The sequence below is a fragment of the Ursus americanus genome, chromosome 2 (genome assembly GCF_024610735.1).
Source record: "Ursus americanus isolate L20-20 chromosome 2, mUrsAme1.1.p, whole genome shotgun sequence".
Classification (NCBI taxonomy): Eukaryota; Metazoa; Chordata; class Mammalia; order Carnivora; family Ursidae; genus Ursus; species Ursus americanus.
This window is the reverse complement of record NC_142128.1, coordinates 102,318,961-102,346,409: the sequence shown is the minus strand read 5'-3', so window position 1 is coordinate 102,346,409 and position 27,449 is coordinate 102,318,961. Positions and strand designations below refer to the sequence as shown.

Here is a 27,449-nt window from a genome sequence, read left to right as displayed (position 1 = left end):
CCCACTGATACAGGAATTCGTTCTAAACAATCCAGCAGATGGCCACCTACTGTGTGAACACTTTCGAGGACGGGGACCTTACAACTCTTCCAAACTCAACAGTCCATTTATGGGCACCTGAGTGGTTCTAAGCTGTTCAGCCTAATCCCCCGGCTGAAATGCGTCTCCCTCGAACCCCAGGTCCCACAGCCTAGCCCCTCCTCCTCTTGTGATGAGGGGTCTACTTCCCTCCTGCACGACAGTCCTTCAAATGTCTGAAAACGGATCACGCACCTGCTTGTCCTTCACAAAATCTTTTCACCCTGTGACGAAACATCTCCATTTCTCATCAAGCACTTCTCGTATCATGTGGTTACAAAATTCTTCTCGCCCTGGCCACTGTCATCTAGAAACTCCAGTCACACCGCAACAGATGCACGCCTCCAATGCCTGGATGTTGATACTATCCTTGCGACGACACAGCCTGAGGTTTTATTAGCTTTCTTGGCCACTGCACGGCTCTAGCCCTCCACGGCCCCCCAGATACAGCAGTTTTTTTAGGGTTTTTTATTTTATGTGAACCAAGAAATCCAATTCAGACTGGCTGACAAAAAAAGAAAGAAAATCATCAGCCTGTGTTCACGTAACCACACAGTACAGGGGCAAATTCGGTTTCAGGCACACTTGAATGAAGTGATCGAGATCTCTCCATTCCTCACCTCTGCTTTCTGGATCGGACTTCCTTTCCCTCTCTCTGAGGTCTGGAGACTTATGACCACATGCTTCCTCACTTATAAGCAATAGGAAAGGGGAGGTCGGCTTTCTTAGTATCTCAAAAAAAAAAAAAAAAAAGTGCAAGAATGGACCATCGTTGGCTCCAACGGGCTTGACTTTGGTCAGGTGACCAAGGAAATGTGATCTCTAGCTTAAGTGGATCGTGGACTTCCCCCGTGGCCCGTCACACACACACTACACAGCTAGGACATCCGAGGTTCGATGAAGAAAGAGAACGGAGGAATTAATACTAGTGGGGCAACCAGAAACAACCCACTACAAAGAACTAGAAAAATTCTCCAGCTCATTATTGAATTTTTAATCACATGTTTTAAGTTCATCTTTTTGATAGCGACTGAACGTTTCTAGTTAAGGAGATGTTCTGAAGTTTAGTTTCATCCCCCAAAGCATTCGTTGTTACGCTCAGGTTTGCAATTCTTACAAATTTGAGGCACACAACTTCTATCCATTCATCCCATGAAGTCTTTGATAAAAATGTTGACTTAGGACCAAGAAAAAAAAAAAAAGGAGCTTAGGGGGCTATCATCATATATTTCCCCAAAGCAGTCTATCAGTTTATTAATGACTCCTGTTGAAAAATAGCTGTTTGAGGGACGCCTGGGAGGCTCAGGTGGTTAAGTGTCTGCCTTGGGTCCAGGTTATGATCCCAGGGTCCTGGGGTCGAGTCCCACATCGGGCTTCCTGCTCAGTGGGGGGCCTGCTTCTCCCTCTCCCTCTGCCGGCCGTTCCCCCTGCTTGTGCTCTCTGAAAAATAAATAAAATCTCTTAAAAAGAAAAGAAAATAGCTGTTTGAAAGGTATAACTCAACCTCACTAGCCCATGGGTTTCCATCCACAGACTTCTTCCCAAGCTGCTAGCTTGTGTCCTGCTGCTCTCTCGGGGATTCTAGAAGCCCGCTCTTACAGAGCTTCATTCCCAACATAGAGCTTTGACCATGCAGGGCTTGCTGCTTTCTTTTTGGATTCTCTTTACCACCTTTGAGTCTTCTTTCTGGCATTTTCACTTGACGCTTAGTGAAATAGCACAGCAGACATCTGTTCTACTGTCCTGTCATCATCCATGCACCCACCAAGCTTTTGAACAACTTCAATCCCCGACAAAACCCATGCTATTGGTAGGGGCTACCGGTGGACAGGAGATCCAAAGATGCCACAGAAGGCCACCCCAAATACATACTTTCAAATTGAGAGCTAGCAGGAACAGGCCTTTTCTTTTGTCACAGAGCCAGAAGAATCAGGCTGGGGCTGTCATGCTGTGCAAGAGGACAGAAGGACTGAGAGAGACAGACCAATCTGATGACCCAGAGTGTACCCCTGAATTCTGTCACACCACATGTGTCCCTGGCTAGGCAGCCACAGGGGCAACAAACTCCCTTCTTTGGCCGGGCAGTCCGACATGGATTTCTGTCACTTGCAACAAAAACCATCTTGACTGATTCAGGAAGTAGGAAGGTAGGTGGTGTCGTCGGAAAGACTCTATAGGGGAGTAACGGTCTGGACCCTGGTAACCAAGCAAATCTGGGTTCAAGCTGACTCCAATGCCCTTTTTGTAAATACGACAAAAATAAATGAACGTGAGGCGTGAGTTCGAAGTCTAGCTCTGCCGTGGGGTGGGCAAGTCACGTGGGCCTCATCCCCCGCCTCCTCACGCAGCAAGGACCCCAGGCTGACACCCTCCGCACCGTGGCCGTGAAGATTAGAACAAGCGAGCTGCCTGGTCTACCGAGGCTCTGAATAAATAATAGCAATTCCTTTTCAGTTGAAGGGAGTTGAAAGGTAGAGGAGAGTTCTTAAAGTCCTTTCACCTATTCCTCTCAGAAGATGCTGCTAACGAATGGCTGGCAGATGCTTTTACGATTGTTGGACCCAATTTATCTTACTTTGGAGGGTATTACGGTGATATTGCCATTACAAGTGAAAGCAGACCTGCTCCTCTTTAACTCCGAAGGACAGCGGGATAGTAAGATCGGGCCCTTTGTGCGGCAGGAGATCTCCATCATCTATCGCGTCTAGGCAGAGCGGGCGCTGTCTGCACCCCCTCCCCCCACTGTCCCCAGGCCCCCTGCCCTCTGCCTGTTGAGGGGCAGGAGCCCGCTGTCCCCCGCACTAGAACCCAGTGGGAGCCACCTTCCTTGAACATATGTGGCCATAAGAATACTATATTTTCCAGCCAGTCCGCGGTCACGAGCTCAAGAGCTCTGTGTGTCACCTAACCCAAAGAATATCTGTCACGCTCAGAACAATCTGGCTATCTCAAGCACTAGGAACTATCATTTGGGGGGGCACTTACTCCCCATCTTTCATTTCCTTCGAGGATCTCTTACGTTCTTCACAAATGCCATCACCATTCGCTATTAGTGATCGGATTTATGACAGTTGGCGAAACGGTTCTGCCTACCATTTGGGGTTCATTCATCTGTCCCTGGAGAATTTCTGAAAACTCAGCATGGGATTCCCTTAAAACACACAGATAAATAGCACTTGTGTGTGCTGATCCATTTGTTTTTTAAGCACAGAACCTGTACTTTATGTGAAATTTAAACTGATTTTAGTCCATTCTCTTTCAGCTTTTCAAAGTGCCATCCACCATTTCCCACTTCTTAGACCCACCTGATTTTCTGTTGGCTCCCTACAGGGGAAAATGGGATTTTTTTTTTCTACTTTCTCTTCCAAGAGCTGAGAAAAAGAAAAAGAGCAGTTCTGTAGCTGCAGGGGCAGCCAAGCAAGAGATTGATTCAACAGGAGAAATTCAACGCATCCCAAAAGATTCCCTAGGATTGGATATCCTGCCGCTTAGGCTACAATTTGTTGTAATAAGAAACTGAAGATTTTCTGTCAGGAGAGTCAAGGAACTCAGTGGTGGCTTGTGAAAGTTCAAAAGAAAAAAAAAGTGAACCCCACGGGAAATGTTTTATTTTGGAAATGTTTTCCTAAGTAGGAAGACCACAGGTCACTTCTCAAAGCCCATGCTGTTCGTAGACACTGATGATCACAGAAGACTGAATGTTTTCCTGTGCAGGTGACCAAGCCCCAGGGGTGGACTATGGCTTTCATCTGGCCTCACAAGGAGGCTGTTTACTGGGAATCAGGCAAATGCAACAGAGGAAAAGTATTTCCTGTGTCCTGTCCTAGCCTCGGGTCTCAAGAGTCAAGGTAGGCATCGGCGTGGGAATGGACGGGGTTGGTCCATCGCTGTGGGATTTTTGAGCAAAGAGGAATTGGCATTCTTGTTCCCCCATGGAATGGGAAGCGGGGGGTGGGGGGCTGCAATGGGCACAGAGACAGTATGTGAGCCAGAATGAGCATGACCTCAGAGGACAGGCCCAGAGGGGTTTGAACGCAGACCCTGGAATCAGTACTTGAAGCATCAGAGTTGAGGAAAAGGAAGACTTTTATGGAGCATAAGCATCTGCGGACTGGGTGAAAGCTACAGGTGGGAACTTTTGTTTTCTGGGACATGGCCACCAAGGCGGGGGCACACGGCTTGGGGCCCTTTAGGTTTGCTTGGAGAAAAGTTTTAAGTGGGGAGTTATCTAAAGGTGGTGGCAGGTGCTAGTGGCTCTTCTCCTGGTCTATACCTTTCCCGGGAGGCTAAGTGCTAGAATGAGTCCTGCTGTCCTGAAGAGTCTGGCATCCTCTCAGGACAGGGTCCTGGACTGGAGCTTGAGTGATAAAGGAGAGGCTTGGAGATTGGGAAGGAGCAAGATTTGGTGAAGGGCGGATGGAAAAAAGTGGCGTCAGATGGATATTTTACGCATTGCTTTAAAATAAAGATCTGAGGACTTCCAATCACTTTAAAGAGACCTGGGGGCGGGGGTCTATCCTTCAACTTCCAGCAGAGGTCTGTAATACATACAGACTACAAGTTGAGTCGGATCGCACGGCCACTGGGGTGATTCCTCTAGAACCCGGGGCTGATCAGGAAACTACTTACTAGATCTTGGACCTCTGTCTGCCCAGATACTTCCCAGCAGATCAGTGAATACGAATCTGGAAGGCCCTTTAACAATGCAATTCAAAACAGAAGTCCAAGCAGGTAGCCAAGTTGGCAGCTGGGTGGCTGGGTAGTCCACAGAGACAGGACACATTTTTCTGGTCAGATGAACTAGACTGAAGTGGTGTGGACAGGGAGTTCTGTTCAGAGACACTACCAGTACATGTACATTTATGTACGAGGGTAACTACAACCCACCCTGGTCTAGTTGTTGGCCTGGGTTCAAGTCCAACGGAAGGTGGTAGTCATGCAGGATTATTGGTCCTGATTTGAAATGAGAAGTTCTGATATTTACTCTCCGAGGACGACAGAGGAAAGTTATAGGCTTCTTGGGTCTTGGCCTACCCTGGGGGCCCAAAAGGCAGAGAAGATTGTAGCAATGGATAGGGATGAATCATGGATGTTGGGTTCTGGAGCAAGAATTGATATCCTTGCTCCAAGTAAGGATGGGGAGTAAGGGAAGATCTAAAGTGGAAAATGCAAGTAGCATCATGTTACAGATCACCCAGGTCAGAATGTATCCAGCCACCTAACCTGTTCTACAGGCTTTCTTAACACCAGCACCCACATGGTCCCAGAGTGCCCAGAAATGCCCCTGAATATCTATGTACACTTTTTGTTAATATACCTAACCTGCCCAGTCAGTTTTGGATGGGTGTGAAGAAATGAAGTGTCCTAGGCGGATTATCTCTAAGGAAAGAACCTCTGCTTTATACATTATTTTATAATAAAGGTAGATAAGAGCTTAAGCATTTGATCTTAAGGCTGTGTCAAAAAAGTGGCATGAGAAAATGGTCATGTCAAAGTATTACATTCCCCCATCAGTGTCCACTGGAGTGCTGGGTTCTGGGAGAAGGCATCCTCTGGTGACCAGCTGGTACCCACCACTCCTACTAGTACTGGGCTGGTCATGAGCGGAGTCTGGAGGTTCATCCTAGTCACTCCTAGAGTCCCAAGCATACCAGCACTGGCTGCTGGGGACCCTCAGAGCTCCTGGACTCAACTGGAAGCTCTGGACATAAGAAATGCCTTTTCCAAGCCAGACAGTGACTTCCAGTAGGTCCAGATACACAGAAACTAAGTGTAGGGGGAATGATCCTTGGAACTGGTATTCTCCAGGGACGGAGAATCAGGAGGCAGTAGCCGAGCTGGATACAGTCAGTGTTAGGAGCTGAACTGTGTCCCTCCAAAATTCCTATGGGAAAGCCCAAACCCCCAGTACCTCAGATTGTGTATTTGGAGATGTGACCTTTGAAGAGGTGATTAAGTTAAATAAGGCCTTGGGGGTGGGCTCTAATCCAACATGACTGGTGTCTTAAAAGAAGAGGAAGTCTGGATCCACAGGGACACCAGGGCTACATGTGGGCAGAGGAGGGACCATGTGAAGACAGAAAGAAGATGGCCATCTTCGAGCCAACGAGAGAGGCCTCACAAGAAACCACACCTGCTGGCTCCCTGAACGTGGACTTCCAGCCTTCAGAACAGAGAAAACAAATTTCTGTTGTTAAGCCACCCAGTCTGTGGTATTTTGTTACGGGAGCCCAGGCAAACCAACACAGCCAGGTTTGGCTGGAGTATGACATGGCGGAGCTAAGTGGGGATGTTAGCTTGGAGAACATGGGAGAGAGGGATCCCCAAAACCAGAGATACTGACTCCTCTACGGGAGACTTTGACACAGAAGAATGGTCAACGGAATTTTGAAATCAATAGGTAAACGCCAAGAGACACAAGGGACGCCAAGATCCACTGAAGGGACTCCTACTCCAGCACTGTTAAAACCTCATTCAAACTTGTCACCTGAGGCCTGCCTTGATTTGGCTCAAGAATTCCTCCTTAGGTTCTCAAAATGCCTGGCTTTCTGGAAAGACCCATTATGTGACACACAGCTGGCTACTGAGGACTGCCTATAAACTCCACCAGAGTCAGGACTCTGCTTTGTTTGGTCTGTATTGTTCGCCAATAGTTACCACAGTGCACGCAGCGGGTCTCAGTAACTGCTTTTGCTGAAAGAATGAGTACGTGCCTGAACCAGAAACTTGAGATGTCCCCGTTCAAATGAACCTGTGCCTCCAGAAGGCCACATAGTGAGCTGTCCATCAGGTGTGGAAGACAGGTAACCATTTGTAGTCCAAATGACATCCCAGCCTGTCTCCTACTACCAGGATGACTAAAAGGCCATCTTCCACTTCTTGGCAACAGGGAGGGTGGAGGTTCCTACAGATGTCGGATTTCCTCCAGGCTGCCCCCCACTGGTGTCAGTGTGGAAGCATCCACACAGACAGGTGGGAGGACAAGGGCACAGCCTACTCACATGGGGGAGGAGGAAAAACCAACAGCTTCATATTTTCATCTGAGAAGAAAGCGGTCGTGGACAATATAGCGATCTAATAATACTCATGACATAGGAGCAGTTGGTGGAAACAAGTTCAGTACAGGATTTCTAAACTAGGATCCAAAATAAAGCAAGGGTATGTAGGGCCTCAGAAAGATGGTCAGGTAGTGAGTGGGCCTCCAGTAGCCAGGGGAGACAGTGTGGAAATCGGTGGCCAGAAGCTGACAGAAAGCACAGGCTGGATACATGTTCTGCCCACGCAGCATGTTGGAGGCGACGGGTGGGTCCCTTCTCCCCTCCCCAGTCAGGGTTGTACGTGTATCAGCAGCGCCCCATCATTCTGTGTCAGCCTTAAGTCAGGTGGGAAACAGCCAAGTTGGATTAGGGCTTGGTCTGTGAAGCTGCCAGACGTCCCAAGCCTGTCTGCCGTCCCCCAGAGCTCTGTCAGAATCCAGAACACTTGTTCAAGTGCCGAGGCCTGGGGTGGCAACCATGAGCCCAAGAGCTGCTGGATTCAGGACAGTGAGCGAGGCCAAAGCCACCTGCCTCCTCTTTGTCAGAGGGGCCGGAGGGTCAGAGCTTTACACCAGTGCTCAGGCTCTTGGACTCCTCTTCTAGAACTAAGACCACAAAGCTGGGTCACTCCCACACAGCTCGTGGGTTCAGGGCTGGATCCACCTGGCACAGCTGGCCAATACTACGTCTTGGCCCAAACCTGCAAGTGGCGTGTTGAGCACGGTGGCTAGGCCTGCAGGGCAACAGGGCCCTTTCAGGGGAGTGGATCACTGCAGGAGAGAGAGGTTCATTTCTCCACTTCCCCTAGAAAAGTCCAGTCTAAGAAACTGCCCATGATGCTCTCCTTTACCCCCAGCAACAGCCTCGTGTTAGCTGCAGATCATCGATCCCTGTGGAACACAGGAAATCAGGTGTGCGTGCAAGCCAGTGGTTTAACCAACACGTAATCAACTGCATGTGGAGATTGTCGCTATTGCTGGCCCCCCCTTCTCCTCTCTCCTTTTCCGTCTCCATGTTTCCTTCATTTGATTTCTAGACTCTAAAGTAAGAGAGCCCTTGGGAACTGAATTAAAAGATCTGATATTAAAAAGTTTAAATGAAAATTGCTTGGGCCTTGAGGGACCGGGTTGTCTACTGTGGCCCAGGCGATCACCCCCGCAGTGTCCAGATGGGGCCTTGGCTAAGAAACCAGTCTTAGAAAATTGATAACAAAGGAAAAGAGGCCCTAGGTAGGTCTATCAGGTAACTCAGTATTTTACACAAACACACAGCTCAAAATCTGGCCAAAGAGACTTTGATGGAAAATTACACTGTGGAAAAAAATGATTAAGTGGCCAAACGATTACTGTCCACATCCATGGGCAGAGAATAAAACATTTGTTCACTTGCTGTGGGAGACAATTCTGTAAATCTCACCACGGAAAACAGGTGGCCAGCAAGGGAAGTGACCAGAACACTGTACAGAGTGCAAGCACTCAGGTCCCCTCCTGGGTAGAGACCTGGTTCCAGTGTGTTCTCTGGGTCCCATTCCACCCGAGATACCCCGGCCAAGGTCCCTGCCATCTGGGAGTGAGCTTCAGTGACGGGTACGCAGACACAAGCATTGTCACATGGCAACCTAACATCATCCGTGCGGCGCAGAGATAAGGGCAGGGCACAGCCAGGCCCAGGTAAGCACCTGGTGAGTGACTGCGTGCGGCGCTCTCCTGGGTCCACACGGCCCCTGCACGCTCGGCTGGGTCCCGGACCACCACATCCTATCGATCAATGGCAAAAACCCTCGAAAGAGCAATTGCAGGTCTTCAGAAGGAGCCAGTCTGCAAACAGCAGTGGTGGGCACTGTGATGAGCTGTGATGGAACCTTGCACTTTATCAACCTATCCATCAAAGCTTCAGAGGGGTTAAGTTCAAGAATGGCTGGCAATATGAAAGCAGCAGGGCTGCTGTGTGATCCCTGGAGGTCTTGGAGTCCCAAACACCTCGCTGGGAAACAGGTCATGTGTGCAGACTGCCAGACCCCTTCCACTTGGCTACGACTGCTCCCAACAAAGCACCAGACCCCACGTGAGCCGAGATCACACTTCTCAATCCACAAGGGGGCGTCACGCTGCTCCCAGTCGCTGATCTGTGCCCACCTGTTCAAGTCCCTTCACGGTTCATGTTCTGCTCTTTCCCAGGACACTCACAAAAATGCCCTTCCCGCCACCACAAAATACTGTGTTGTCGGTCAATACCAGCAAATAGGACCCTGTAAGAGCAGGCTTTGATCAAGGAAAAGGGGAAGACCCTTCTCTATTTTGAAATGAATTCAGATCAGATATAATAAACATCAGGTCACCGGTTCTCAATGCTTTTGAGGAAAGTGACATCTTGGTGGATGGTGGACACAGTGTGGGGGTTGTTATCTCCAGCTAAAATCGAACATACCTTTTCATGCAGCGAGTTAGCATTTAGGCATTTATTACATGGATTTGCCCTATTTGGTCCCATCAGTACACAAAGATTCCAATACCGGAATGTTAATGGCAGTATTTCTTGATACAGTAAACAGAAATGGAAACAGGAGGGACTAGCCTACAGGTTATGGTACATTCCTAAGATGAAATTCTAGAGATCTGTTCAAAAGAATGAGGTGGACATTCAGGAGCTGCTCAGCACCTACAGAGATGTCCAAGCTTTGTAGTAAAGTGAAAACAGCCAGCTCCGGAACAGGGAATTTTCTTTCCTCTGCCCACTCTTGGCTTCTCCTTCCCTTCCTCCTTCCCCACCCACCACCTTACTGGGCACATCTAGCCGATGAGGGCGAGACTGAGTCTCTCCACAAGAAAGACAAGAAGAGGAGAGACAGAAAGGAGAGGGAGGAAAAGAGTCCAAGTGAGCAGTTTTGAGGAGAGAAGAAGTGAGAGTGAGGGAATATGAGTCTCTGAGCATGTGAGATCCACTGGGAAAAGACAAGAAGAACAGGGCATTAAATAATTATGCAAGTGTGTTACAAACGGAAGTTTATGTACCCACACTGAAAACTTCAGGAAAGAAACTTACCATGGTTCTCTTTAGGGAGTGGAACAGGAGCTTGAAAGAGGAGGGTGATTTTTATTTGTGTTCTTTTGGAAACGTCCTTTCCTAGAAGTCTATGCTATTCTTAAACCAAAAGTTACGTTACCAGAACACTTGTGGATAGACCGAAAGTCCTCCTCAAAGCCTTAACAAGCTTGTTTCTCTAGAACTTTCTCTGGGTCCTAAATAAAATCAAGTTTGATTTTATATTCAACATAAAGTTTAAACCTATATTCAATTTTGTTTTTATGTTTCTTTCTTTTTATTTTTACACAAATGTGTAGCATATACCTGTGATATAAGGGGCTGAGCAGAGTTTCAAGGGCTAGTCTGGTGAGAACACCACGATCCTTAATGCCTTCGTCAACAGGAAAATGCTTCCCAAGCTCTAAATTACCACTGGCATACTAACTTCTGCAACTCAATTCATCTTGGGGTTAAGATTTAAGTACATTTTTTAATGAAAATTAATGAAATACCTTTAAAAATGCTGTCTTTCTGCTTAATATTCATAATGCTACAGGACAGAAGACCATGCATATATAATCACAGATACTCTCAGAAGACACAGTAGGAGCTAAAGATGATAAATTTTGTTGTGTGTGAATTAATGCCAACTTATTTTATGAAACAGATTTTTTTAAAAGATTTTGTTTTTTTGAGAGAAAGAAAGAGAAAGGGAGAAAAAGGGGGAGAGAGAGAGCATGAGCAGGGGGAAAGGGCAGAGGGAGACGGAGAAGCAGGCTGAGCAGGGAGCCTGATGCGGGACTCGATCCCAGGACCTTGAGATCATGACCTGAGCTGAAGGCAAGTGCTTCACCAACTGAGCCACCCAGGAGCCCCATGAAACATAAAGATCTTAATACTGTGTTACATCATAAAGGGAGCTTAACTTCTTTCAAGTCAAAATAAATGAAAGACCAGAAAGAAGGGAGCTGAGGGCAATGCGGGGATTCAGATAAAAACAGAACGTGGACACTTTCTCCTTTAAGGTCAGTAGTCAAAATTCAGCCAAGGTCACGAGGGAGAAAATCATCCCTAGAGTCTTGACCTCAATCTGGCTGTTGTGAACAGTATATTAACATTGTAAAACTGGTACCGCAGGTGGCAGGCCCGTCACCTCTCAGTAACTCACACTGTGCTAGCTGCCCGTGTCCTTTGCTAAAGGAGACCCGAAGGCCCACCTGGCGCATTGGTGGGGAGGCTGAGTCGTTGGTTGACAGCCCAGTGTAGACTCCCTCACGCACACGTGGGTGGGGGGTGGAAATCGCCACCAGCTCGCGGATCCCTGCCTCGCATGTTCAGATCGTTAAAGGGCTTGCAGAGCACTGACGCACTTGTTCCTGGTTTTCACCTTTGCTGAGCTAAAGGCAAGAAAGGCCAAGTCCGCCGCAGTCCACCGTCTCACTGCTCAGTCGGTGCTGGGTCCCTTCCCCCACAGTAAACACTGTGGCCAGTGAACCATTCAGATCCCACTCGTGTGAAGTGGGTCAATCAATGCAGACGGGATTTCTGGAAACACAGACCACTGCGGGGCAACTTCTTCACTAGCTCCGGGGAAGAGAAACTGAGGGAGGCTTGGAAATCCGTCACCCGGCGTAAGCACAGAGTGCACCCTTGCAGGGAAACTGTGAGCTACCAAACACCAGGGACTATATAAGCAGAGGTCTTCCAAACCATAGGGAGTCTATTCTGGTGGACGTGGCCTCACTGACAAGAAGGGCCTATTTGACTCAAGACAGTTAATGAAGGGGTAAGTTAGTCCTGAAGGAAGCCGTGACAGGTGTGGGGAGAGGATTCAAAATTGTGTGTGGAAGCAGCACCGTCGAGGTGGGGGACCAACGTCGAGTGTCTGTGCTCAGAGTGGCCTAGAGGGCAGTCTGGAGTGGGGGTACAGGGTGGGGGATGGGACAGTAGGAGCAGGAGCAGGTCCAGCCCTAGCCCGAGTGAGGGGCGAGGGTCTGCGGTGGGGAGGAGGGGGTGCAGGAAGGAGAATTTGCCCGGCCTGCGTCTCCTGGCTGCGGTCCATCCGCTTGGCCTGTGGTTTGGCTTCCCGAGACGCAGCCCTGGAGTTCAGAGAGACCCGCCTCTCATTGCAACACCAAGGCTCAGAGAACGAAGCCTTATCTCTTTGTGCTCGGTTCATATTTTCTGAAAACCCACAAGATTCATCATCCTGAACAGACATTTCACGCTCATGGGAAAGTCTAGTCTCAGCCCCGAAGGCAATCGCTCGTACATTTGATGTGAGCTGACTCATAGTCTGGATTCCAGAGCTGTTCGACCACAGGCAGTGGAAGAAGCCACCTTCGGAAGTTCTGGAAACACCCTTGGGGCCCTGTGGGGCCTGGGGCCATAGCTGGCCTGCACACCCCTGTTGCCCACCCAGCTGGTGGGGTCCTTAGGCTCCTCTCTGCCTGCACCGCGCTCCCGGCCCCGGCCTGCCTTCCTGACGCCGTATCTCACTGCCCGCCTCCTACCTTCGCCTGCACGGATATCCGAGATCCTGGACTCACTTCTATTCTCCCCACATTGACCTGGTAACTTGCCCTCTCCATTATCTCCTGAGGCGTGTCCCCAGACCCTGCCCCTCTCCTTTGCTTAGAGCCCCTCCCCGGCTTGTTGCCCACACGGGGTAGGTTGAGAGCTGGGCTGTCCCTCTGCTTAGCCCCTCAGGGCTGACATCGTGTCTGTATGGTCTTCAGTGCCACCCAGAATGGTGCCTCTGCTCTCAGGGACCTCTCCCTGCTGCCCCCCTACTCCCTAGGCTTCAGGGCACCTTCACAGCCGTGAGTGACCTTGTCCTGTGCTGGCGATGGTTCCTCCAACCTCAGTGGATGGTATGAGGGCCTCTATGCCCTTTCCCTCAGACTGGTCTGTCTCGACTTCCAAACTCATGTTCTTGGCCCCCCGCAAACCCGGGGCCCTACCCGCGGCACCAGACTTCAGCGCTGCCAAAGCTCCTGAGAATTACAAAAGCATCCAGGGACAACACATCCCTGGGCTGAAGGAGCTGTGGTCAGTCAAGAAATAATTAGCAACCGCTTTCACCTGACTCCCTGACACATTTGAGCCCGGGTGTCTCCCCGCTCTCCCTCATGGGTCAGAGGTATAAGGTTATGGGGTCACTTGAGTGAAGACACCCCAGAACCATAATGCCTTGACAAATGCAAGAGGCCATCATCAGTCAGCCAGATGGAGGGCCCCAGACGGGCCGTCCTCACCTGGGTCCGCAGAGGCGAATGACCCAGTACCCCCCCAAGCTGGAGATGAGCTATGGGGGCCCTGGTGGCTGACCTCCCCCCCCCCCACTCTGCCCCCGTCCTGCCGCCGCAAGCAGCACAGCACCCTGGAATCCCTGGCTCCACAGAGACAGCGTCTCCTTAGTCTCCACACTCCCACAGGGCCTGACAGGCGACAGGAACCTCAGGACCGACGAACAAAATGGGGACACTCAGTAAAAGTGGCAACCAGAGCAACTTCGGGACATCTGTCCTCCGGCCCAGAGAAGACCCCGCAGCCTCGCCTCTGGCCCTGGGACTCACCTATACGGCTCCATGGTCCGGATCCCGTAGAACAAGGCCTCCTCCAGCAGCCCGAGGTTGATGCAAGCGTCCATGGCGCAGTCGAGCACCTTCAGCTGGTAGATGTTGATGTCGGGGAGGCGCTCCGCGTTGCCGCTGATGACCGCCTGGCACGTGGCCAGCACCTGTTCCCACTCTGTGATTACCCGTAGTTAAGGAGTCATTGTCTTCCCCAAGAACACAAGTGAAATGAGATTCTCTACAAGGCTGGAGAGCTCCGAGGCACGGGAGGGAAGGAAGAGCCCGTTATTTAACACAGACGAGCTGCCTGAAAACACACTTGAGAAACAAAAACGGGTAAGTGGCATCTCGGAGAAGCAAATTCTGTTTACATCAACAAACCGTCTTCCAGCCGAGCCTATACTTTGGGGGATTAAGCTTTCCGAAGAACCCTTCTTTCTTCATACTCCTCTATGGATTCTCTTTCAAGCCTGTCATGAAATAATGCAGCCATGTATTAAACTGAACTCCCGATGGGGTCAGTTTAAATTATGTACTGTGTTAGCTTCTGTCACAAAGCTGATCTGAAGTGCGAGAAGCTTCGGATGGGTTCCATTTTTAAAAGGAGCTCATTTTGGCCTGTGTCATACGAACCTCGGGTGTACAGGAAGCCAGGGACACAACCCACAGACACGTATGAGGGAAGCAACTTAAAAATACATCTCCACTGGGTCTCATGTTGAAGTGTTTTTATTAAAAAGCAAAAGGGATCCAAGCCTGTACTTAACCAAAAAAAAAGGCATTCTTATTTTGAGCCCCCAAAGTAAAAGATGAAGAACATGGCTCATGCACATAGCTGCAGGCAGAAGGAAAGGGTGCTTTAAAAAGGGCAGAGGGGGTGTCTGGGGGCAGAGCTGGTTAAGTGTCTGAGCCTGGACTTGGGCTCAGGTCATGACGTCAGGGTCCTGAGATTGAGCCCCGTGACGGGCTCCGAGCTCCATGTTCCGCATGCAGTCGGCTGTTGATTCTCTCTCTCAAATAAATAAATCTCAAAACAAAAACAAAAACAAAAACAAAAACACAGGGAGAAGACCCCGCACCCACTTCTGAGCAACTCTGAGTCTCGGATGCACCGTGAGTCCGTAACTTCCTCTCGTGCAGTCTTGGTGTGCTGGCCCTTTTTTAAAACCGCTCTTACGGAGGCAGTGGGAGGACTGCAGACGCGCTGTACGGAGCGTGGAGCGGGCCCTGAATCCCCCCCGGGTGAACATCCCCGCGCACAGCTGAAGGCTAGAGTGCGGGCACCTGGGGCGTGCACACTTCCCTTCCTGCGCCCCGCCCTTCCCTGCCCTCCCTCTGCCCCCTGCTTTCATGAGCCCCACGAGCCGGCGCATGGGCTCCACGAGAGCGAAAAGGGCTGCAGATTTCAGGTGCAGCAGAAATGGCAGAGCCTTCGGCTGGAGCCGAAACGGGATTTCAATCTGAGCTACTTCTGTCATTGGTCAGATCCGTGGCTCTGAGGATGTCCTTGGAGCGCTGAAAGCCACGTGACCTCTGATGGCAACTAGGCATAGGAAAGTGGTCCAGTGCACTGAACCCCCATCTACCCACACCCCTCGCCACCACCATACAACCCAGTCTCTTCCCGATCAGTGTGCCCCCACCAAAGCCCCCTCCGCCCTCCACCAGTCCCCTACATGGCACACCCTGCCCTGAACTGACAGTGCGCTCCAGCGCCCCTTTATCCCGCACTCCCCGCCCCCTCAACATCCACCCCTCCTAACTTCCCTGCCACAGGCGCTGCTGCCTTCCAGAATGCTAGCAAACACTTGTAATAATCCAGTCAAGTTGCTTGTGGGAGTGAGGACTAACGTCTTTATGAACCCTCACGGGCAATGTGTGCTTCTTTTCGGGGGGGCCCCCCTGCAGGCACAGCACCTTACCCCCAAGGCATGACTTCCTTGGTTAGATTCGCAAGCACCACAGTGCGCGGCCGAGCGCCTTTACTTCACACCTCTTGCATACTACACTCTGTAATTTTAGGGTGAGTCCCGTCTCTGAGGAGTTGACTCTGGTCTTGGGCGAGGTGCGTTTATGGAAGAAAAGTGAGTCGGTGACTTCTTTTGTATTCATCTGACGCGTATGGATAAAGTGTGCCGAATGGATCCCCACAGGTTGGCGGGAGCAGTATCTCAGGCAACGGACTGATTTTGTAACAGACTGCCGGGCTAACCTCTGTGGCTTTTCATTCCAGGATTAGATATTTGATGAACTGTCAGGAGGAATGACTCTTATACAACGCTAGACATTTCTGTGGCAAGACTTTGCGTCTTACTTTAACATTGTGTTGTTTGACCTCCATGACTATTCGCCTGCTCATTTATATACGCTCCAGCTCATCTGAAAGAGGTTTGAGGTGACAAGCCTTACAAATAAAAACCAGATGTGATATCCTGCAGCCACTGATAGGAATACATCTACTTTATCCCCCAGCAAGCTGGAAGGGACCGCAGGCCAATTTCCCTTCGCAACACTGGCAACTGTCTCCTGGCAAACAAGGCAAACATCCCGTATAAAACACCCCAGTGAGCAAAAAAATGGAATAATTTTAACTAAGAGGCTTTTCCCCCAAGCGGATGCTGACATTGTATTTGCTCAAAAATGTCCCTGGCATTTGCCTGGTGCTGCATACAAGTCATTCTGTTCCAGGGAGAGCTGAGCTCTAGACCGAAGTGGGGTAGAGAGCCTCCCTGAAGCGGACAGAACGATAACCTCCTCCATGGAACCTTCTTTAACCTCCCAGAGTTGACCACTGTGCCTTTGACGCCCCTCAAATATGTGTGTACCAAAGCAGGTGTTCATTTCCGTGTGACAGTTGCAAGGACAGGGTTGTGTGGACCAGAAGGTGGGTTGTAACCAGCAGAGCACTTGGCACAGAGTCTGTTTTCGGTGAAGCCTTGTCCCCCTGAGACCTGACTGTGGCTGGTCATCCAGGGCCCCAATCCCACAGCAGGGGCGCACAGAGAACAAGCCTACATCTCTGCAGGAACAACAGTTTTTTGAGCCCAAGAAGGGCCCCCTTTTCTTCCCAGATCTGTTTTCCCAGGATCTCCCATCCTGCCTACAGCCAGGGTTTCAAACTGCATTTTGATCCTGGCTCCATTCCTCACAACTTATTTCAATTTTTCTAGATCCATCTTAGTATGCCCTACCCCAAACTGAACCCAAAACTCTGGATATGCTCAGACTCACAGATCACCTTTCTCGTTTCCTGGTCTCCGTGGATGCAGCCCCAGATTGCAGTAGCTTTTTGAGGGGTTATGTCATCCTCTTAAACTTGATTAAATTTTGCTGTGTACTAAAACCCTAAAATCGCTCCACATGTTCTGCTGCTAAGCTTGTCTATTTACACACTTAAACTCTTTGACCCAAACAGAAGATCTTATATACTTCTTGTTGAATTTCATCTTTTTAATTTTTTTTTTAAGATTTTATTTATTTATTCGACAGAGATAGAGACAGCCAGCGAGAGAGGGAACACAAGCAGGGGGAGTGGGAGAGGAAGAAGCAGGCTCATAGCGGAGAAGCCTGATGTGGGGCTCGATCCCATAACGCGGGGATCACGCCCTGAGCCGAAGGCAGATGCTTAAACGCTGTGCCACCCAGGCGCCCCGAATTTCATCTTTTTAGATTCAGGCATCGTTCAAACCTTCAGGGATCTGGAGCTCTGGATTCTATCATCCCAACCTCTGCCACTCCCCCCACCTATAACCTCTGGGAGTCTGATGACCTGTGCTCCGTACCTTCATTCAAGGGATAGAGTCAAAGGCAGGAGAGGACCGAGGTGGGAACAGAGCACTCCAGAGCGACAGTGACCCCAGGGGCATCATTTTCTCAGTAGGGCCATTCAAGCATTGAGAAAGCTATCTGGCCATGCTAGTATCTAGTATCAGCTTCTTGACTGCTTTTAATTGACCCTCTTTCTGAAATCCACATACGAACTTTACCAGAGAAATCCATACTCTGCGGACTCACTTGCTTATGGTGAACTCATGCGGCCTCGGGCTGATCACAGCTCCCTTTTCCATTCCTTTCATACTCAATTACAGATTCTTTACCCAAACTGCAACACGCAAACAACCCACCAGGTTCAGATTTTAGAAGATACTTCTTTCACTAATTTTAAAAGCAGGGGCATTTGTCCATCCAACTCTCCTGTACAATTCTTGAAAGAGCCTTGTAGACAGACACCTCGTTTGCAGATGTTCTTACTGTCTGGGATCTTATTGCCCCATCGCACCTGAAGGACCTTGCATCTTTTTCATCTACCTTGGTCTATTTCTTCTTACCTTGGGGTTTCCCTTTGTCACGTTTTTGCTTATGTGAACTCCCCTACCAGAAGTGACCCTCCCTTTCAGCCTCTGCCCATTCAAACCCTGTCCCTGATTTGGGCTACCTCTCACCCAGGACAACATCAGTGTAGCCTCCCCAGATGACCTCCAGCATAAGTGCTCTCTCCTTACTCTGAACTTTGACCCGCTCATGCTCCTTACTATTTATGCCCAGAAAATTTATTGTGCAGCAACTCCCTCTGCCATGGTAGTCATGGTTGCTTTAATATGAAGCTTCTAGATCTTAGAGTCAATGATATTAACTTCTAAGGATTCTAAGTTATTCTTTACTAGAGACATAGGTTGTGGGAGGAAAGGAATACAGAAATCCACTACCTAGTACATACAGAGACTACTACTTACTGTCCTGTTACTGGCCATTAGTTTTGGTTACAATCTAATGGTGGGAAGGTACTCATGCTGATCCTGCCACACTCTGCCCTAGCCATTACCCAAACTGTTGGCTGGAATTTGGGATGCAGCCTGTGACCATGAAGCAGAATGAAACTCACTGGCTCACACAGAGGTCAAACCATGGACTTGGCTTCACTAATGCCAAGCTCCAACCAATAAAGAAGCAATAGTCCCAATGGTACGGCTCAATCCATTGGTTCAATCCAAAAAGGATACTCCAATGTGCCTTCAGTTCTTCAATTTTTTTCAAGGATTCTTGAACTTCCTTCCATACTTGTTCATCACCAGTGAGCATATCAGCATCCTGTTCACGCCAAAAGAAGAGAAGAGAAAGGATGACAAATTATTCAGTTAAAAAAATGGGCAAAGGATCTGAACAGACATTTCTCCAGAGAAGATACACAAATGGCTAATAAGCACATGGAAAAATGCTTGACATCATTAGCCATCAGGAAAATGCATATCAAAGTCACAGTGAGATCACTTCACTTGCCCCAGCTTGCCTATAAGGATGTCAAAAAGACAGAGAATAACAAGTGTTGGCGAGGATCTGGAGAAACTGAAACTCTCATGTATTACCGGTAACAATGTGAAATGTTGTGGGCACTTTGGAAAATAGTCTGACAATGTCTTCAAAAGTTAAACATAGAGTTATCATATCATTAAGCAATTCCGCTCCTTAGACACATACCCAAGAGAAAGGAAAACACATGTTCACCCAAAAACTTGTGCATCAATGTTCACAGCAGCATAATTCTAGCAAATAAGGTGGAAACAACCCAATGTCCATCAACTGCTGAATGGATAAATAAAATGTGACATATCCATACAATGGAATAGTACTGGCAGTGAAAAGCAATGAATTACTACAACACGGATGACCCTAAAAACACCATGCTAAGTGCAAGAAGCCAGTCACAAAGGGCCACATACTGTATGATTCTACTGATATGAAATGTTCAGAATAGGTAAAGCCATAGAGACAGAAAGTCAATTACTAATTGGCTAGGGAGCAGAAGCGGTTGGGGAGAAGTGGACAGGTCTGCTAACAAGGATGGAGTTTCTTCCTGGGGTGAGGAAAATGCTGTAAAATCCACTGTGTTCATGGTTTCACAACTCTGAATATACTTGCATACTTTAATTGACTGCTTTGTATCCTATGTGAATTATATATCAATGAAGCTGATATATATCAGGAAGGGGAAGAAGGGCAAGAGAAAGAATCATTTGTTTGGAGACCTACAGGTACTCGAATCAGAAATGTAGTTACCAATCAAGATGAGTCTAGGAAAGAGCAGGAGTACAATGACAACACCCATGTGAACTTACTTTGATTTCTGCAAAAACTAAAAGGAGGAGGAGGAGGAAGAGGAGGAGAAGAAGGGAAAAGAGAAGAAAGGACAAGACCCAACAATTTAAAAAGCGATTCGATCGGGCTCCTCCGCTGGGAGCCTGCTTCTTCCTCTCCCACTCCCTCTGCTTGTGTTCCCTCTCTCGCTGGCTGTCTCTGTCAAATAAATAAATAAAATCTTCAAAAAAAAGTGATTCAAAACGAAAGTGTAAGTTATCACTTATTAAATGTTGTCCTCTGGTTTAGTAAGCAGGTCCTCTATTTTTCCTGTGTGTCCACATTTTAAGAGCTCCACAGCCACGTGTGGCTGTGACCACCATACTGGACAGCACAGATGTAGAACAGTTCTATCATTACCCAAAGTTCTCCTGGACAGAGCTGCTAAAGAGGCCAATCAAAGGGTAAGAAATTGTCATCAGACACCATTCAGAACCAGGTGTTCAATATGCATTAGATTCTCCATGGGTATCAGGGAGAAGAACCATCCGAAAGTTGTATCAAATCATGGCCACATCATGGTAAAGGTGAGGGAGCGCAGACTTTTTCAAACTATAGAGATTTTTACACACCTCCTAGGGGATGTTTATACAATGACTCTCGTGAGAACCACTGCCAGAGTAGGCCTGGTGGGAAGATACAGATCACTCAGGTGTGGCAGGGCAGAAAAAAAGAGGGCCACGGAGAGCCACGGACAAGAGATACCGAGAACAGGGCAAGGCAGTGGGTGCACATACGGGGAAACGTGTACACTCGTGTGTTTGTGTGCCTGTGTGTAGCAGGGTTTTATGGGCCTCTAAATATACATGTGCATATGAATATCTCACAGGGTGGTTTTTAAAAGGACACTGTAAGTGCGCCCTACTGTTTTGGGGTGAAATTCTAAATAAGAACCCAACTTTCGATACATAGGAGTGGGAAATGAAAGTTAATTGCTTTTCAAAAGGTAGACATGAATCTCCTAAATACCTGCCCTAATTCCATACTCAGCTCCTAAAGTCTCTGTTCCACCACCTCCCTCCAAAGCAACTGCCTAGCACCTCCCAGATAAAGCCCATGTGTTAAATCTTTTTTTAAAAAAGATTTTATTTATTTGACAGAGAGAGGGAGAGAAGCACAAGCAGGTGGGGCGGCAGACAGAGGGAGATGGAGAAACAGACTCCTCGCTGAACAGGGAGCCCAACGTGGGACTGGATCCCAGCACCCTGGGATCATGACCTGAGCCGAAGACAGACACTCGAGGAACTGAGCCCCTCAGGTGCTCCATGGCTGTTTAGGATGCAATCTTCCTGCTTTATATTTCATTCCTGGCAGCTCAAGCCTTAGGTTCTAGGCAAAACGTCTCACTTGTTAGACTCTACAGGAGGCAGAAGAGACCCCCACAGATGTCCTTGTCCCGGCCCCCAGAACCTATATGTATGTCTGGGTACATAGCAAAGGGGAATCAAGTTGTCGGTGGGATTAAGGCTGCTAGTCAGCTGACCTGAGAATAAGCAGAGTGTCCTGAACCCCCCAGTGGGCCCAGTGGAATCACAAGGGTCTTTCAGGGTGGAACAGGGAGGCAGAAGAGGTCAGTGATGTGATGTGAGGACCCAACTTCACTGTCAGTGTAGAAGGTGGAGGAAGGGACCCACAGACCAAGGAGGACAGGCAGCTTCTAGAAGCCAGCAAAGTCAAGGAAACAAATCCACCGCCCACCCCGGAGACTCTACAAAGGAAGGTCGCCCTGCCAAGACCTTCATGTTTGCCCAGTGAGACTGGGTCAGGCTTTTGACCTACAGAAGTGTAAGGTCATAACTTTGTGTTGTTTTAAGACTGAGTCTGTATCTGTTACAGCAGCCATAGGAAACTACTACAGTCCCTACCACACCTGCTGTTCTCCTGGCCACTGGACCTTGGCACGTGCCCCTCCCTGCCTTGAACGTTCTCCCTCAGGAAATCGTGTCTAATTCTGCCCTCTGAATTAACCCAGCTGTCCCGAGCCACCGAGGCTACTCTGCATACCTCTCTTGGCACCAAGCTGTCCTTAAAGGTCAGCTTTCCTGTGGCCCCAGCAAGCCTCAGAATTTCTGGAGGGACCAGGACCCGATCGTATCTGTATTCCCAGTGCCAGCATGATTAGTTATCCGGTATGTGTTTGGTGACCAGTGAAAGAAGAGGAGTGATCTACGATCCACAGGTAACAATATTACAAGAATAAAACACCTTGACTCCACAACAGGAAAGAGAATGTCAACCAAGGAAACAGAAGGTTGTGTGTTTCATACCATGCTTGTACCTCAACTTGTTGTTAATATTTCTACATCGCATTATGTGGGAAAAGGCTGTGTTTCCCCTGTAGCTGCCCGTATTGGCTGAATTTCCAGATATGGGTCTAGAACATGAATGTGAACTCTCTCCCCAGCATAAGAAATCTCACACTAGCTCAGGACTCCTGCTCCCTGATGATAGCATCACAGCGATTTCGGGGCGCCCTGTGTTGACTCTCCTGGCTTCCGCCTCTAACATCATCCTCAGCCTCTGTGGCTCCCATGGCCCAGAGGTCCCTGTCCCCATCCGACCCGGAGTGGATCAGTGAGGCCATTTAAGTTCCCTCAGACACAGCTGTACATCAATACCTTAGTGCATTCCCTTAGCTATTTAAAAAAAAAAAGGTGCCAGATGACAGGAGATAATCTCACCGTGACATCAAAGGGTGCCACTCAACACAATCCCACTGAACCGGCCAAGGGCTTCCTTTGGGTTTCAGAGTAGGAAGCGGACCTGCCAGGTACCGGCAGTGGATGAGAAATTGGGGTTTCTTAACAGGATACAGTTGGGCTCCGGCAAGGCTGTCTCCCCTTAGGAAAGACCATGGGGCTCTATCAGGCTCCAGCATCAGTTGCAGCCGTCCACATCTACTTTGTCTCCAAGACACTTACACAGATGTGTTCACTCGGCTCACGAGCACTGGACGCGGAAACTCTTGCACTGAGCTAATTTCAGATGGTTCACATTAAAAGGAGAAGGACAAAGGCAATCTGCTTTCCAGGACTTCCTGTTATCCAATCCTCCTGCAAAGTCTAATTAGATTGGAGGGGAGGGAGAGGAGAATAGAATGGGAAATACAATTACTGGACACTCACAAACTTTTCCAGTAATTCAATAATTTTAGAGTCTCAAAAGAAGGCGAGGTTTTCCTGTGTTTTGTTTTTTAGGCAGAAGGAAGCTCAAATACAGTGCCTGCACTTAGGACAGAGATTTAAACTCATGAGGGGAACAAACATTTGCAGGGCCCGGACTGAGAGACTCTGGTTCGTGGAGAATGTACTGGGACTAATAGATTAATATACAACATCATTCAAAACCTTTATGATGCACAGGAAACATCTTTGCTGGAACCAATTTCCACCTCCTTTGGCAAAAACAACTGAAGCAATTCAGATTTAACTTGAGGGGAAAAGTGGCTCTTTCATAAAGTGGAAAAACAGCGGTTAAAACCAGAGCGTTCACTCTTCTATCAAGCACGGACCAGTCAATGGGCATTACGGACTGGGGCAGAAGGTAAAGGAAGGAATGTTCACCACTTGAGGCACGTTCAGCTTGCTGCATGTTCTAATTAGCAATTAACAAGCAACTGGACACAGTAATTAGAACTCGGTGAGAGGAACACGGGCGTCAGAGTCATAACATGCAGATGTGAGTCCCCACTCCAGAGCTGTGTGACCTGGGCGAGGCGGTTATCCTTCCGGAAGCTAAGCTTCCTCGGTGGTAGTAATGCTTTGAATGGCTGCTTCTTCTAATCCTTCCTTTTGCACCCTCTAGAAGCACTAACATCACGAATGGTACCGTTCCTAGACTGAGTTTTCGATTCTCACCCTAGCGGGCGGGGTCCCTCGCAGACTGACTGGAGTCTGCTTTGCTTGGTGGGAGGGAGAAGAACAGTCTTATTCTTTTTTATTTTTATTTTTAAAGATTTGTTTATTTAGGGGTGCTTGTGTGGCTCAGTCGGTTAAGCGGCTGATCCCAGGGTTCTGGGATCGCGCCCCGCATTGGGCTCCCTGCTCAGTGGGGAGCCTGCTTCTCTCTCTGCCTGCCACTCCCCCTGCTCATGCGCTCTCTCTTTCTCTCTCTCTCTGACAAATAAATAAATAAAATCTTTTTTTTATTTTAATGTTTTTTATTATATTATGTTAGTCACCATAAATAAAATCTTTAAAAAAAAAGGATTTGTTTATTTAAGAGAGAGAGAAAGAGAGCACGAGCAGGGGGAGGGGCAGAGGGAGAGAGAGAAGCAAGCTCCCCGCTGAGTGCAGAGCTGAACATGGGGCTCCATCCCAGGATCCCGAGATCATGGCCTGAGCCAAAATCAAGAGTTGGATGCTCAATCGACTGAGCCCCCAGGCGCCCCGAGAACAGCCTTATTCTAATAGAGGATCATGAACCAACTTTGCCCTGCCCCCACAGCTCTGCTTATCACGTTCCCTCTCCCTGGAAGCTTCTCACTCAACTGAGTCATCCACACAAGCCTCCCCCATCTTCCAAGAAGCAGACAGAACGGCCTTTCACTTCAACAGGCTCAGTCCTCCGCGCACTTTCCACTGAGTTCCATGATGATTATGGCAAAATGGGAATAAGCTGACGCAGGTGCCAAGGAGGCCATCCAGGTGCCGTTAGCAGTCCCCAGATGAAATTAAATCACCTTATGGAGGTTATTTTCTTCATCGACTTCAGAAAACGGCGAGATCTCAGGGCCTACAAGCAGGATGCAGCGGTTTGTAAACCCTGTGTCTTCCCCAGCGCCCCGAGCTCCAGCTTCCTGCCCCTCACACCCTCCCCCTTCGCTGGCTGAGCCCAAGGCAAATGTCCCCTCATCAGGGTGGCCAGCCCTCTCCGACCAGCCGCTCCCGCCACTGCCTTGGACCCAGCCGAGGAGCCCTGGGGCAACGGGGGGCACTAACCCAGCCCAAATCAATGCCCATATTGAGGGGAGACGCATGGAGCACCCCGAGCCTCTTGCAGCAGAGTCCCCCCGAACCTCCACTTCGCTTTCTGTTCCCACGGTAGCTGTCAGCATTGGCCAGTGCCCATTTAACTTGGCTTCCCGGACAGAAACAAGATTCGATTGCAACTACAGATTTCCACCAGACCACACTGGAACCAAACGCAGGTTCACGGCTAAATCTCCAGGTACACAGAGTTGCCGGAAGGGGAATGTCACCGTGAGTGCTTCTAGGAAAGTGACAACAGCCCTGTGTGAGGTCAGAACATCTAGAAGCACCAATGGCCTTTTCCAGCTACCCTGTCAACAACTCCCCTCCCTCGGTTCTGGGTACTCTTCTCCCAGGGACTAAAACTCATTCTCAGAGAAATAAGCTCCTTTGCTTATAAAATCAGGTCAGTTTAGGGGAAATAAAAACCAGTTGGCGTTTGCACACTTGGGGCAATGTGAGAGCCTAGCCGGGTCAGTGGTGCTTGCTGAAAATCTGCCTTTGGTGCAACATTTAGTGCAAAACTAGCACGATTGGCCGATATACAAACGCAGTTAAACACTGCACAAAGACATTTAGGACGGAGACACTTCCTTGCACCCTCCTCCCAACTGGAAAGATGTGTTCCTGAGAGTACATAACGGGGATTATGTGAAGCAGAAGGCTCCTGGCTCAGCCCGCAAAAGCACATTCAAGCAAATTCTTTCTCCGTTTGTACAGAGATGATCAAATGGATGGCTGTGTGGCTGGCAACCCAGAAACTCCTAGCGGGGGCCCACTGGCCTCGTGTAAACACCGCAAAGTGGGAGGTTTGAGTCTGGGGGGAGAAAATGCCAAGATTTTACAGGAAAAATCATTCTAATAGCAACACTCATTAAGATAAAATATACCCACAAATTTCAGAGCTGTTTTTTTTTTTAAAGATTTTATTCATTTGAGAGAGAGAGAGCACGTGCATGAGCAGGGGGGAAGGGCGATGGCAGAGAGAATCTCAAGCAGACCCTGCACCAAGTGCAGAGCCCAATGCGGGGCTCAATCCCAGGACCACAAGGTCACGACCGGACACCAAGAGTTGGCGCCCCTGGGCGGGTGATGCTCTAACGGAGGTGTGAGCCACAGCTCTCCTCACCTGCAATCTCTCACCCTCCAGCTCTTGTCTCTCCTCATTTGGGGACGGCCGCAAACAGGAAAATGCTTTCTGCGGCAGCAGAGAAGAGTCCCGTTAGGTGTAAGGGGCGATGTTCTGACAGCAAAGGTGAGGACAACTCCAGGATGAACCAGGATTTAAAACCAGGATGAACAACAGCATGATCTGGGCTCGGTGCTCCCAGCGTATGCAAGTGAGGGACAGGCAGCACCAGGAAAATGGAAATCAGGAGGCTGGAGCCCCCAGTCCCGGCTCTGCTGCCGGCCGCCGGGAGACCCCGGGACTAACAACGCCAGCCGGCTCAGCCTCTCCAGGTGAGCACCTGATGAAGGTTACCATGGAGATGGAAATGAATCATTCCCCTCCATCGGTCACCTATGTATACGGGGTCTGCTGTGCGTGAGGAGAGACCTGAAATTCGGAAGAGGAGAGACTCTGGAATTTGTGTTTGTACAACAAATAGCAAATACCTTCATTCTCTACCTTTCCTCGTCCCCTCTGCTTTAAGCCGAGTTTTCTCAGGTGGGAAAGGCACCAGTCAGAGCCCCGAGAGTATGCGGAGGACCGAACAAAGACGGCACCTCACCCAGGAGTGCTCTCTGCCCGGCCGAGAATCCGACAGTGATTACTGAATGCACACATTCCCTCCACCATTTGTACGTGTCATAGTTATGGGGGCAACACTCCAGACTCACACGAGAACATGGTACTGGCTCATGTGCTAACGCGAACACATCACATTATCTAACCTGCGGTCCTGAGCCCAGGGAAGAGTTTAGTTGGGGTCCAATGAACCATTTCAGGTTATGAGTCCTGGATGGAGGTCTAGACAGGCTTTTTTTGGAAGTAATCCTAAGGGTCACCAAAGGAAAGTGTTCCATGTGACATCAGAACCTGTCCCTTCACGTTGGTTAATGCGATTTCCAATCACCTCCCTACCCTCCTCACAGCTGGCTTGCACAAACCTGCCAGTTCCTACCACCACCTTGTAAGGCAGCACTGAAATCCTCAGACCATGCACCAAACAAGCAAAAAGTTCAAAAAGGAATCGGTCCCCAATGGAGGGGCAGAATTATGTCATCTCTCAGTCATATTTTCAAAAGGAGAGAGCCCGGGATTGCATTCGTCTCTCCGTGGAGAAAAGTCAGTGTGCTTCCAGTTATTCAAAATAATTCTGCAGTCCATGAACTAATCCGTACCAAGTTCTGCTCCTGGAAGCTCGGGTGTGGGGCACCGTGGAGGGCAATCACTCGGGCTGAGGGCCTGACAGGGGAAGGTCCAGGGGTGGGGGGGTGGGGGGAAGAGAAAGGAGATGACCAGATTCCGTGGTTCAGCTTTTTTTTTTGCTCCACTTTATACCCATCAGAGACCCCCCTGCACAGAATCACCAGGACTCAGATGCTCTTTCCTGGCAACCCTGCCTCCTATGGAAACGCGCGGCTGGCTGAGTGCACGGCGAGCCTTTGCCCCGGCGCCCTCCCAA

General features: G+C 49.1%; 1 protein-coding gene across 2 annotated transcripts in view; it reads right to left on the bottom strand.

The window, feature by feature from the left end:
* Window positions 1-27,449, bottom strand: part of SMYD3 (SET and MYND domain containing 3) — a 691,979-nt gene that overhangs the window by 90,998 nt on the left and 573,532 nt on the right. For both annotated transcript variants that reach the window (XM_045796289.2, XM_045796297.2), the window contains exons 9-10: window positions 18,718-18,805; window positions 13,718-13,892 (exon numbers count right to left, since the gene is read on the bottom strand). In XM_045796289.2, the coding sequence (XP_045652245.1) occupies window positions 13,718-13,892; window positions 18,718-18,805 (263 nt within the window). The remainder of the gene's footprint in view (window positions 1-13,717; window positions 13,893-18,717; window positions 18,806-27,449) is intronic.